The sequence below is a fragment of the Falco punctatus genome (genome assembly GCF_963210335.1).
Source record: "Falco punctatus genome assembly, chromosome: Z".
Classification (NCBI taxonomy): domain Eukaryota; kingdom Metazoa; phylum Chordata; class Aves; order Falconiformes; family Falconidae; genus Falco; species Falco punctatus.
Genome location: NC_137586.1, coordinates 11,336,175 through 11,350,147, shown reverse-complemented (window position 1 = coordinate 11,350,147; position 13,973 = coordinate 11,336,175). Strand labels below are relative to the sequence as shown.

The 13,973-nt window shown below is 42.2% G+C and overlaps 1 protein-coding gene across 14 annotated transcripts in view; it reads right to left on the bottom strand.

Moving 5' to 3' along the window:
- Positions 1-13,973, bottom strand: part of UNC13B (unc-13 homolog B) — a 228,072-nt gene that overhangs the window by 104,137 nt on the left and 109,962 nt on the right. Inside the window, exons 1-2 of one of the 14 annotated variants that reach the window (XM_080371264.1) lie at positions 9,461-13,973; positions 4,306-4,328 (exon numbers count right to left, since the gene is read on the bottom strand). The exon at positions 9,461-13,973 is cut by the window's right edge and continues 25,406 nt beyond it. The exons of the other annotated variants lie outside the window; for them this stretch is intronic. Of the exons in view, the coding sequence (XP_080227390.1) occupies positions 4,306-4,328; positions 9,461-11,918 (2,481 nt within the window). The 5' untranslated portion in view covers positions 11,919-13,973. The remainder of the gene's footprint in view (positions 1-4,305; positions 4,329-9,460) is intronic. 14 annotated transcript variants of the gene reach the window in all.

The following is a 13,973-nucleotide window of genomic DNA, read 5'->3' as shown; positions in this document are numbered from 1 at the left end:
CTTGTATTTATTTACTTTTGCCAAGCCTTTTAGACATGCAAATAAAAAGAAAACTTGAGAAAAGAAAGAGCTTCTTTAGGGTCAGATTAAAGGTCATCTGGGTACAACAGCACAAGAGGAAAGAACTTTCAGTAAGAGACAATATTGATGCAGGACAAGGCAGGTGATGGCTGTGTGGAAACAGCAGTTATCACCTATTGAAAGCAAAGAGGTAATGTGTTCCAGGCAGCGCTCTCCCTGAGAAAATCCGGAGAACCAGCACCTGATATCCATCAAAGGAGGGACGAGGGTGACAGGATGATGCCTTGAGTCAGCAGAAGAGCCAGCGCAGTCCCCACGGTTAAGGTGTGTGAGGGAAGGAGGGCGAGGTGATCTAGATTATTTTAGGCTCATTATTGGCTTCAATAGCTTCAAAGGCTTCAGAGTAAACACAAAGCAAAGAATTCACATGGAGGTAACTGGCAAACAGGAAAAAAAATATCATCTAGGGCACAACAGTTTTGAAGACATGTATTTTTTTGTTTGACAAAGCAGCCATTTTTCTTTAGACAATAAAATGAATGATCAAGGGAATTTTCATTTCAACAAAAAACTTTTGATGCAATGCCATGTGACACTAATAAGGTCAGATAAACTGAGGAGTAGGGAGCTTTATGGTGGGTAAACCAGTAACTGAGCCAGACGTGGACAATGCAGTAAGGAAGTCAGTGGAAGTAGGATCTGCTGATAAAATCTGCTGATGACAAATATAGGAGAATTATTGATACAGAGCTCACATCAGATGCCCAATGGAAAGAACTGATGGCGGTGAAGACTGCAACAACGGAGGACTGAACATGGCATAAATGACAGGTCAGAGCCCCAAAGCCTGCTGAGAATCTGACTGCATGCAAGGTGTTCCTCAGTGGAGGAAAGCACATGACAACGGACTTGAGTTCTAGTCATCTCACTGGCCATGAGCCACTATGATACAGCCATGTAAGGAGAGAATTTCATCCAGAGCGTGTCCAGTAAAATGTCTCTATAGAAGTAAAAGCATAAATACCTCTGTACTCTGCTGGCAAGACTCCTTCAGAAAGGCATGTATCATCTGTTTATTCTACATCAAAGTAAAAAGAATTCACAAAAAAAAAAATGGCAAAAGCAGCACAAGGATGTAAACACAATACTACAGGAGAGCAGGACAGCTTGCTTACTCTAGCAAAACAAACCTTCTTCTGTGCTTATTCAATAGACAGGAGAACATACTGCATGGAAGAACAACTGCAGCTAAATATAAATGGAGGATGAAAATTTGAAGGTGTCTAACCATGATACCTCTGCAATCTGCTTCTCCTTTTGAAAGACTACATTTAACCTAGCCAGTTTTAAAGCAGGAAATTGGGTTCACAGTATCATACTGCAGAGGGCTGGCAGCCACCAAGAATTCCTCTGCAGTCCCTTGCTGCACTGACACATGTAGCCTTAGAACCACAGAGGCTGCATTACCTGCAAGAGCTGGTATGAGGGTTAAGAGGGTCCAGACATCTCTGGGAGTGCCAGTTAAAGTAATCCATGGTTTACACCACTGATGTGCGTAGGAACATGTCACATATTCCCCTTCATTTAAAGGCAGCAAATGGCAATGCTGTTTAGATGGATTTGCTGCAGCTGGGGAGTTTTGCACCTTCTGAAGGCAGTGCAACCACCAGGACACAGGAGGGCTCCAGTAGCTGCCCTGGGTCTTGTCACCAGCCATGGATCTGCTCGAGTTCAGCCCATGAGGCCAGCCTGGCTCACTTAGAGCCTGGGCAAGCAGTGGAAACAACAGGCAGATGAGAACAGTGGAATGACAGTGAGAGTTTTTAGCACTGTCCTTCCCAAAACAAATGGGAGGACAAAGAGAAAGAAGATACGTTTAACACCTGGACATCCCCACGTTGCATGTCACAGAAAGTGTTTTGCTGGCTTGTGCTTCACTTTTCTGTGCCAGTCTGTCACTTGATCTCTCCTTGAAAGCAGCCAGACCAGCGTGAATCTGAATTTATTTATTTTTAAAATCTCCAGTAAGCACATAAAACAACACTGAAAAGATGAAGAAGCAAATGTAAACAAAATAGCCCATCACACCTCTATTCATTTATTTTATTTCTGATGCTGATGGATGACAGTTGTACACCTACTGTCCAACAAACACCTTCAGCCGGGAAAGCGCTTGTCACAGACAGTAAAACATGCTGCAATCAGTTGCTAAAAGGTCTCCTCCAAGTAATTAAAAGTTTCTTATCAATGAAGAACCAGTTAGCAAAATAATGCCAGTGACAGAGTAGCATAAATTTAATAACTTGGATTAAACAAGTCAACAGGCATGATCATTGAGGTCATAGTATTCAGTCATAGGGAAGGCAAAGTCTGGTGAAGCCTAGAAAGGAAACTAACAGGAGTTTTGCCTACTCAGGAAAAGTGACAGCTAGGCTTACGAGTAATTTGAGAAGTTATTTAACCAAGCCAGAGCTTGTAAATTTTGCAATTTCTCTCATACACAAGAAGATGTTTTAACGGACAGAACAATTACATAATTCTGTAGAAGAAAAAGTCCACGAAACGGACAGAGAGGCATTAAAAAAAAAAAATTACTAAGTCTGGAGCAGCACAAGGAAAAGGAAGAACATCCCCAGATCCATTAGCCCCCACCACATAAATGGCTTTCTAACAATGTAACTTCCCATCACACTTAAGTACTGTGTCTCGCACATTATCCTCTTAGATAAAAACCAGATGTAAAACACGGAAAGCTGCTTTATTGAAATAGATAAGAAAAAAATCAATAATGACTTTTAATTTGTTTTGAACATCATCCTAACTTGTTTTCAAATACTATGCTTCATTATTAAACCTCAAAAACCTCAATTTAAGCTATAGATTAATATCAATCAGGCTAAAACAAAGAGCAACTGTTCCACTGCCTAAATTAAACTTCTGGTCATGCCTAATTAGACCATTTCTTCAGGGGTATTAGCAGAATCAGACTGAACTAAATCATCACAATTAAACCAGGCTGTCTTGTGGTTCAGTGTTTTCATTGACTCAAGTATGCTACGTTTCACAAGGAATCCAAAGCTGCAACAAGCCAAGGGATTATTTTAAATCCACTGTATTCTACAACAGCATCGATTTAAACGACTGAAGAGCCTCAAATCAAGCTCCTTACACCTGATGTGTCTTCCAGTACCAGTTTTCCAGCCGCCAGATAAGCATCTTAAAGGAGGCTTCAGCGTTTTTGCACCGAATCCAGAAGATGATAGAATCTGACCCCAATATTTGACCCCAGATATCTCTGCATTCCTGAAAAAGCATTAATGGGCGGACATTTACCAGTAAGAATGAAATGAAGCTGCTGATACATTAGCCAATAAAGCTTAGAAATGCAAATTCATCAAACTCAAAGGATAAGATCTGCTTGGAGGCCCAAAAGCCAAGCAACGTTCAGCCTGCTTCAGGAAGCTGATTTTGCCTGATTCATGCAGCTATGGGAGAGGCAGAAGCACAGCAGCCACTGAATCCACAGAGCATAGATTTAAGAAAATAAAACTGTTGAGCATCCAAAAGCCAGAAATGTCTCTATGTGAGGTACAGTTGCAAACACAATGTAAGACGTTACACTGCAGATCCTCTTAGGAGGAAAGAGCCACCTGTTGCCCACAGGGTGATAAATAGAGACAACTGGTCCACGAGTGGAGCTGCAATAGCTGTAGGTATTAAGGGAAAGGTCTTGCCCTTCCCATGGGGTACACAGCCCAGCTCAAAGCGAAATGCAGCCTGTAGCCAGCTAAAAAGGCACAGGATCTGCAGCAGACACCTCCCAGCATCCACAGTCTTGCTTAATCTCAGTATTATAGCCCACAGCAGTACTTCTGACTTCAGTTGCTCTATGTGTATGAATCTGATAGAGATGGAATGAAGTAATACAACTGAGGCAAAATGATGAAATACTTGGTTTAAACAAGATTCATAAAGAAGAAGGCTGGAAAAGACAAGACACACAATTTGTACTCTGCTAACGCGGTGCCTGTGCACGTTACACATACCCCACAGAGCACCGAAGGGAAGCGATCTGTCCAAGCATTCATCTTTCCCTCTTCGTACAAGGTAATATGCACTGAACAGACTCTTAACTCATACACGGTGTTAACAATTCCTCTGACAACCGTAACATGCTAAACTGAACTTCAATGCCTCAACAGGAGCAACTGGCTAGATGAAAGCAAGGCATGCACAAACAAGTGTTTCAGAAAGAGATACTGGTTACAAGGGACAACGTACAACCTGGAGCTCCCCTCTACCTCCTTCTGTGGAGAAAAAAAAACAAAACAAAACAAAAAAAAAAAAAAAAAAAAACAAACACACAAAAAAAGGAGAGGAACAAAAGTTAATAGACCAGATTTCTGCCATGAGATCTGTAAAATTATTTCAGAAAGTGGGGTAAACATTTGCCGCAAGTTGATAAAACATTTGTGCAGCGGAGAGTTTTCCCATGTGCTTCCTGCGATGTATAGCAGTTAATTAATCTCTACTAATTAATCTCAAGTTAAACTAATCAAATTTCATCCATAACTGCACATGCAGTAGAACATAGGCTTTTGAGAGCTGATTTTTAGAGTTTCAGTTCCTGTTTAATTAACTCAAGAATTTTAAGTAATCTTAATACAGAAAGGGAGCTGCTACTTATAATATTGGAAGGAGAACCTGTATTTATTACAGAAAGGAACAGATGTGTTCCCCTTTTCCCCCCAGACTGCATCCACTGCCTGCATCTGAAGCATCCCCCCTCCTCCTCTCCTTGCCCCCTGTGCATTTTGCCCATTATGAGGAGACTACTAGTTCCCATGGAACACATTTTGCTTTGGCAAATACCATAATGCAGGGAGATATTTTCTGGTGTTATAAATCTAGGCAATTCTCCTCTGAAAAAAAAAAAAATTATATATATATCCAGAAGCCTCCTACACCAAATCTCATGTTTATGGAAAGGCAATTTCAAGGCTAGTAAAGTTATATGAGAGTCACACTCAAAACTTCCGGTGCAGACATGGTATTTTTTTTTTTTAAGTCTTCCAATCAGGTAATTCTGTATCTGCACAGAAAAATCATATTACTCATTTGCATATGAAAGAGGGAGGGGAAGGAATATCTTCATGGCAACAAGGGCCACTCAAATTGGTTTAAAAGCTAAAATAGTTTTCAAAGTTACTGTCTATATGGGTATAATTACACACATGCAATCACTAAGACAGGAAAATAGAGAAGCTATTTTAAGTCAATCACTAAGGCGAAGTCAAGTAACTTTGGCAAATGAAGTGCTGGGTTGTAGCTAAAATAAAAACCCTTCTCTCCACCTTAAGGCATGCCTGCGTGGATCCTCACCAGGGAGGAAAGCCTCCGGACCACCCTGCAGGCTGCTTCTTCGCAGCTAACAAAGGAGAAAACGGCAGCAGGAGGACGCTGTGTCTTCTGCACGATGGCCAGTGCTGCAGCAGTGCCGTGATTTGGTGGCCAGCTGTGCACAGACCTGACAACCTGGACAACCTGAGGAAACCTGGGGTTCCATCCCAGCCTCAGATGACAACATGCTTTTTTGGGCACAGGCACTTCTGACTGTCCCCCGTCTAAAGTAATTTTCTACCCCATCTTCCTGCCTGTCTTGCTCTATTAAGCAAAACCTCACCTAGGCAGACCCAATTCCTCTTCAAGACCTCTGGTTTTGTCCTTCTTTGTGCATGGTCATCCCAAAGCCTTCAAACCCAACCCAATCTCTCCTGACTCCGTCCCTGGGGTTGTTTCAGTGTGTCCCAGGAAGATCTAGACTTCCCTCATTCCTGGGTTTTTCACTCCTATTTGAACCAGATTCTTTCCTGATGTCTCCTGTGAAGTCTCTGAAGGCAGAAGATGCAGAAGACCTGGACTGATGTCCCCTCCCAGGCCTGCCAGGGCTCTCAGTCACGCCAAGAGGAAAAGCCCTGCTTTAGCTCCCAGCTGGAAAACACTGAGGACAGATGGAGTCTCGGGCAGCACAACAGCTCAACTGTAGCAAGCCATCAGTGAGCATACGCAAACTACACCTTTTTCAAAAGCTTATTCACTCCACTCATTTCGGGTTGATTTTCCACAGAAAATCTTTGACACAGACTAGCACTGCCAAATTTTAAGGCCTGAGGGCACTAGAGCTTCTCAAATGTAGGTCAAGCTTATTTTTATACAAACACAAAGCAGTAAGTCTTGCATTAGATTCATTTGGGGGGGGAAAAAAAAGGATTATTTTGGCTTAAATTCCATATTTATCTTTGATTTCTGAGCCCCTTCAGTTTAAAGCTGTTAGGGACAGTTTCAGGCCAATAAGTTTGGCAAAGCTCTGAGAAGCTGCAGACAAAGATTTAAAATCTTCTGATCATGTCTCATTATAACAGGTGTGCTCACAGCATCATCAATAGTGACTAAATTGGTTAAACCCTCATCACAGAATTCTTTCACTATTCTACTTTTGAGGAGTCAATTTACATCTACAAAAATCTCTGCCATTTTAAGGCTTTAAACATACACAAAGTCAAACTGTCTTCAAATTCACTTACGCTTGCCCCCTCCCCGCGCCCCCCCCCCCCCCCCCCCCCCCCAATTAAAACTTTAAAAGCTTGCTCAGATTTTCAGGGATTATTTTATTTTTTCTCTTTTGACTCCAAATTGAAGAATTTTTTGTTCAACAATATAACAACACTTACACACATCTGCCAAATTCTAATTTGTGCTGGTAATTTGCATCTGTGTACAACTATAAATAAACCTTTATGCCAGTGCATCATCTCTGATTCACCAAAGCACACAGATTTACCAACACCTTCTAAGTTATTATCCATTCCTTTGCCGCAGACTGCTGCCAAACACATTTAATAACATACCTTGAACTGAACTTTTAAGGAGGCATGAGTAATACACCAGTTCAGGCTCAGAATCAAAAAGCCAGCAGGCAGAACTGGGTTTTCAGTGAACCCAACTCAGGAACCTAAAAAGCCTATTAAGAACAAATCATATTTTTAAAGTAAAGACATAAACACTCATCTGCAGCTGGGGAAAAAAAGCAAACCAACAACCTCTCATTGCATTCAGTGTATGATGCTTTTTTCCAAAGGAAGAAAACAAGAGCTTGGCTCAAACTTCTTTTGAGTACAGTGAAGAAGCACATGAAACGGTTACTTCACTTTCTTGGAAAATGCATGCCAAAACGATCCTATTTCAAACGGACATATTACATGGTTAAGTTTACTGTGCTCTACAGCCCTTGGCAACACTGTCATCCCCTTTTCTCACTCTGGCTACTGCCAAGTGGTTATTCACCCACTGCTTCCTTGCCCACGTGCTCCGTGCTGCGTGAGCACTGCCGCTTTGATTAGGTCCCTTGACCTCCACTCTGGACAGGCATGTTCTTCCCTTCCCAGCGCCTCTGCCTTGCTCTGATCGTCTGGGGTGCTTTGCTTTCTGACGTCTCCTCCAGTTTGGGGTTCTTTTCCCCAAAGTTCTCTCCCTTTTCTCATCCCTTATCCCGTGTTTTCCACTACTCTTGGCTCCTTTAGACTCCTCCTGTCTCTCAGAGCATCATGATTTCATCCCATACTTATAACTTCAATTGTCATATCTACCATATAGATATGCCTTTACGTGGGTTTCCAACAAGCATCAACTCTTTGTCATGTCACTAGATGATGTTCAGGAGAGCTGAGCCAGGGAGGCTCAGGAATGTCAATCCACCCCAGAGTCAGACCTAAGGTACTGAAGTCCAGCTGTGATCCTCCCCCGCCTTAACTGGTTTGGCTGCTTCTCACTCTGTGAACATGCCTGTACTGCTCAAATTCTGCTAAGATGAGCAGCCTCCTCTCACATTCAAAAATAGGTTACTTCAGTACTTTTGCTGCTCTGTGGCAAATGCTAATCCAAACCACTGTCTGTTCCCTTGGGTCCTAAAATTAGGACATATGTCCAGGACTTGAGCAGTATGCAAAAACGAGGGGGGGGAAAAAAAAGAAAATAATTAACAGAAAATAAAAATAGCTTTCTGAATAATAATAACAAAAATTAAAAATCAGCTTCATCTGTATGATCTATACTTTAATAATCTAAGCATTCCCTCGAAGCACAAAAATACATATGCAGCTGTGCCGAGCCCGCTAACAAATCCTAGTGTTTCCCTCATTAAAAACCTATTGTTTGTATGAACTCCACACTAAGGACCTCAAAGTAAGTGAAGAGCTAGCTGGTTACAAGCTTTGTGATCTGCATAACTGAGAAGGTCAGTGGTACAGAAGTCAGACACAGATTGACAGATTGTTTCTTCACAGCAAAAGCAGTCACTGGAAAAGACACTTGGAGCAAATAAACTCTTTTCAATGGGAAAAAGAGCTCTCTGATTATTCCGACTAGCTTTCACAACTGCAAGGAGAAAAGTGAACAAAATACTTGATACAAGGAGGTTCACAATAAGGATGTGAAGATTTCAAGCTGTACTTCTAGTATCTTCCACTCTTGATACAAAGCCTCTTCCCTTAACTGTGTAGTGGTTTGGACAGAGACGACATCACCGAAGTTTTCTCACCACCTGGTGAGGGAGGGGGCAGATGAACCTACATTTCAAGGTTAGGTTTCGTTTTACCAAATCAAAGCCCATCAAAACATGTTGGTCATTTCTACCTCTCACATCCTTAGGAATGTGTCATCCGGCACTGCTCCACCACTGTATCAGCTCACATCTGCTGTGGTCAAACACTTCATTATCTGTGCTGGCAATAAGGGATGTAGCTCCACAGAAATGCAAAATTTCCCATCTCACAGACAAGTCATGGAAACAATACCAAAGCACAGGTCTCAATACTTTTTTTAAATTTTATTTTTATTTTTAAAGGTCTCTACTAGGATAACATCTAGCAGTGATTAAACACTGAGAACTCCCACTTCGTGATGGAGCCACTTGAAGTCTGGATCCATTCAATTCCCCAAACTGTAAATCTGGCTACTTTTAGCTCAAATGCACACTTTGTTATCACATGTCTTAACTATTATATTTAAAAAGAAACCAAGTCACGAATTATGACGACAAACCCTAACACCTGCTATTTTGAAGATGCACTGCAAATCTCCCTCTCTGGGGAAAAAAAAAAAAAAAGAAAAAAAAAAGAAAAAAAAAAGAGGTGAAGCTTACTAACTTACATTTCTTAATTTCTTAGTTTTAAGCTTACTAACTTACATAACCTAGAGTGTGCTACACAATAAATTTTAGGGCTTTTTTTGGTCAGCGCTGTTGTATACCATACGTCCTTGCCTTTTTAATTATTTGCTCACAACCTCTAATAAACTGTTCACCCAGACAGTGAGGTGTTGCCTACTGGCTGCACAAATATTAGATTTTGACATCTCTTTAAAAGTATTTTTTTTGGTTTACCTGAATTTGTCTCCTCAGCAGAAATCCAGTTTCCTTCCTGTGCTAATTCTTTTAAGAGTCTCCTACGCATTTGCCTCTTTTCCCTCAGCACATTTTTGAAATTGTTGATGCATTTGTTTAGGTAGATGGTTTCTGCGCACACTTTGTCAAGGCTCATGGGTCTGCACTCCTTTGCTGGCTCAGGTAGAGAGTTCACATCTGCTCCGAGCTCCTCAGGAGGTGAGCGCGGCCCAGCGAGGATTTCACAGTCAGATGATGGCATCAAACTGGGAACAGGAGGATCATGTGGAACAGAGGAAAGAACGGAAGGGGCAAACTGCACCTGAGCAGATGCTTCACTGTTGACAGTTGTGTTTGCCTGGCTCTCAGAAGACTGACTAGGAGGGGTTTCTGCGAAGTTGTCAGAGCTGCCACACATACCTGAACTGGTCAGCACAGGTGTATTGTCATCATCCATCTGCAAGCCACTATCATTTTCCAAAAGGATTTCAGAATCGCTTGTCTCCAGTTTGTGAAACACCACTTGCAGAGCAGACCTGAAGTGATTAATAGCTTTCCCAAGCTTATTAGTGTAGAACTTCATGTCTACAAGATCAATGCTATCCCGGGAATGGTCAAGGAAATACTGGGAATTTTCCAGAACATCCCTAAAGACCTGATCAGTTGGATCTTGGTCATTCAGGTCCATTTGTATCATATCTTTCAAGCTATCACTACTATCAGCCATTTCATCTGTTGTATGATCGTAGCTAATGGTTGTGACCCCACTAGAAACGTCTTCTCTTTGAGTATCAGCTTTCTCCGCACTGGTAAATTTGCATGGGGTATCACAGTCTGTTTCAACTTCTTCTGCAGTTATTCCCTCCTCTTTATCTAGAAGGGAAGAACAATTCTCAGTGATGCTTTCAGTGTCACGCCTGCGCTCACTACCATTGCTTGAAGCAGACTTCTGGCTTCCACGGCCCGAAGAGTCAGATGAGCAGCAGTAATCTCCATCACCCAATTTGGCCAAATTGGTCACCTGCGGATTTTGTGGAGGTTCATGAAAGGCCTGGTGAGTGTCACTGTCACCTGAAGGCTGTTCGCTGCAGGTTATTGTTTGTGATTCCTTCCCAGTTTCAGGTATCGAGTTGTTTTTCTTAGTCAAGGCTGACTTCTGCACAAAATCAAGTCTCTCCACTATGCACTGTGTTTTCCTGCTTGTGTTTTTACACTTAACCTGACATGAATCCATTTGAAGGTGTCCAACTGCATCAGTTCTCTGAGCTGCATCAGGACTCGCTGAGTTGCGATGATTTTTCTTAACACCAGACTGCAAAGAGTCTGAATCTGTTTTGTGCCCTCTCTGGCCATTCTGCCGCTTTTGCTCTTCACTGGTAGCAATCCGGACCCCTGAGCTTTGCAGAAGGATAGACTTCTGTAAAATGAAGTCCCTCTGTTCAGAATTGACAAGTTTCACAACTGCTGGTCTTGGCATTAATGGCTTGCCTGTACCAATATCTGATCTGTAAGCATCTTTTATATACTTACTGCACTGGATACCATTGAAACAGTGATATTCAGACAAGAAGCTGCAGATAAGCTCTACTGTGTTTTCACCGTCTTTTTCTGGAATGCCATAAAAATACAGTACTGGTTCTTCCTTGTGTACCTCCCTGCTTGGCTCTCGGGCATGTGTACCCTGGGTTTTGCCAGTGGAACCACCTTGCAGGCCTTCTATCTCACTCAAGACCGTATCCACACAGCTGGAGACTTCATCCACAGAGCCTTTTATCAAGGTGAGGTGCTGCCGGAGCTCTGCAATCTCTGTCTGGATGCGACTTATTCCCTGGAGCTCCTTAACAATATAATCAACCACATCAGCTGAGCGATCTCTTGATTGCCTTCTACGGCTCTTGTAGGAAGCAGGCTTTTCCTGGGGAAAGCACCCTTGCCTTTCAGCTACCTCTCTCCAGCTCATGGTAACGCTCAGGGAAGAAAGGTCCTGACCCTCAGACACTCTGCCCTTTCTTTCAGAAGAGGTCTGCATTGAAACATCAGAAGAATTTCCCTGAAAGTCCTTCTTGTTCTGTTGAACCGAGCACGGTATTTTTACATAGCCATCCCAGTTCAGTTCCACCTCACCAACACACACTTCACTCGCTCCCTTGGAATCACATCCTCCATCCTGATGAAAGTCCCCTCCAGCAGTGGAAAATTCAGTGCTTGCAGAGCTCCTCTTCATTCCACAAACAAACATGTCTGTTTCAATCTCCAACGGGGAGAGCTGGCAGTGATGAGCGTGGTTTGGGTTCTCATCTACCTGGCCTTGAAGAAGCCTCTTCATTTTGTCCCGCAGAAACAAATGGAGTTTGTGCTTCCGGAATTGCTTCCTGCCCCACAGTTTTACAACAGGTTTTCTGTGCAGAAGCACAATTTCATTTTCTTGCTTTTTCAATCTACTTCTAGCAAACATCATCAGCAGCTGCACCTGTGTTTCTCATAGTGCTACAAGCTGCACAAGCACACATCAATCACTTCACAATGCACAACTCATATCCAGTTTTTATTCTGTCACGAAGCAGCTACCAAAAGAGGGGAAAAAACATTACAGTTTTGTTCAGACAGATATAGCCAAACTTAACCAGCAGAATAAAAATCCCAGCATACATATAAAAGCAAACAGAAAGAGGATGTGCTATTTAAAGTGTACAGACATCATCTTGGTTTTGGCCTGCTCCCCAGATCAGGTCCTTCTTTGTCAAAATAAGTGCGCCTCACTCCCTCTTCTATCCAAGAAAGTAAAAAAAAAAAAAAAAAAAAAAAAAAAGTAAAAAAAAAAAAAGACAGACAAGAAAAGAAAAGAAAAAAAGACTATAACAGCAATTCTGTGGCCATCCCCTTTTTCTACCAGGTTTGCAAATTATTTCAAGCTGAGCTCCTGGCACTGGTGTACTGTGTGATTTAATTACCCCTCTGAATACAGAATTCTGACAATTGTTAGGGATTCTATCCCTGCACATTTCCTTTCCTTTCAAGTCTGCAATCTTCATCCTTTCTTGCTTTAAACCAAAGCAGAAATCAAGATTAACTTGGCACAGTACCAGCTGTCCCACAGGAATTACACGAAGTGATGTAAAGTGGCAGGAAGACTGGATGACAGATTTTAAGTGTAAAACCTTTTTGCTATTTTAGTATTTTTATCTTAATATTTTGCTACCAAACACTAAAGAAAAACAAAACCTCAAAGCTTACAAGCTCCCAAGCTAACCTGCAGTTAAATATGCCACACTCAGCATATGTACGAACAGGTTGAGCTGACAGCATGAAGATTCTGCACGTCACTTCGACTCCAACCCTCAAGATTTTGCAGTGGATCATTTTCCCAATTTAAATCCCCCCTGTAAAGAGCAAAATTTAAAAAAAAAAATACTCTGGTTAACTAATTGAAATCTTCATGTGTCTTTACTGCTGTACTTACTAAGCACCATACAACCAGCTTTTTCCTCCAGAGAGGAAGGCAGATGGAGACCCATACAGAGGTCCTCCTGGAGTCAAGGTGTCTGGAGAACACCAATACTGTTGACAATTCAATTTGGACCCGCTGCTGAAAGACATATTCTTTTCCACATTCTTGATTGCTTTAAGACCTATACTAACTGCCTTTCATTTTTATGATTACCTGTTTCTAAAAAAAAATTAAATAATGTTTTAAGCTCCGCAATGCACAAACAGAATTGTCACACATAACTTTCAGCCTAACAAATTTTCCCAAGTGCATCCAGCTTCGCGCAGGATGGTTTTCTGCCATGTCGAAAGGAACAGAAACACATTTTCTAACCTTGGTTTTGGTTTAGCTGTTTTAAGGCTAATGTGTTAACAGTTCATACCAAGACCTTTTTTGCTGCTCCGTTCACACCTTCCTTGAGGTCTAGTAACATTGGCTCTCCTAACATAGTCTTTCCAGCCCTCAAGTCTTCTGCAGTGAGGCCACATGTCATCCTGGCAGCACTCAATGGAGAACGCTGGACCAGGTGCTGAGCCCAAATATTTCATGCTGTCATGCTAAGCAGAGGACCGAACACTACAGTAGGTCTGTTTGCTCTGAATTAGAGCTTTGATCTAAGGTCCAGCCAATGGACTCTGAGCATTTTTAGCACGCAAGGGCCAGCTCCAGAGCTCACAGAAGCTCTTGTCTGGTGCCTCTTTCAGGCGTCATACAATGATGCCCATTTCCAAAGCATTAACTCACGGTTTCCACACGTGCGCTGACCCCAAGCCGCTGCAGTGCAGAATCCCCCCCAGCACATCCTCCAGCTCTACCTGACAGCCACTGGCGCTACCACCAGCATTTTTCTGCCAGCGAGCGTTTTCACCCTGGTGAATACCTTGTTTATGTTTTTGTTTCACTCTCGGGGCAGGGAAAGGAGAGAGTGGATTTTGATCTGCAGGAAGCATCATTTGCAAATACCAGTCTCTATAATCAGAGCTAATTAATATGCCATAGCAGAGGCTGCATCTGTGTTTCAGGTTT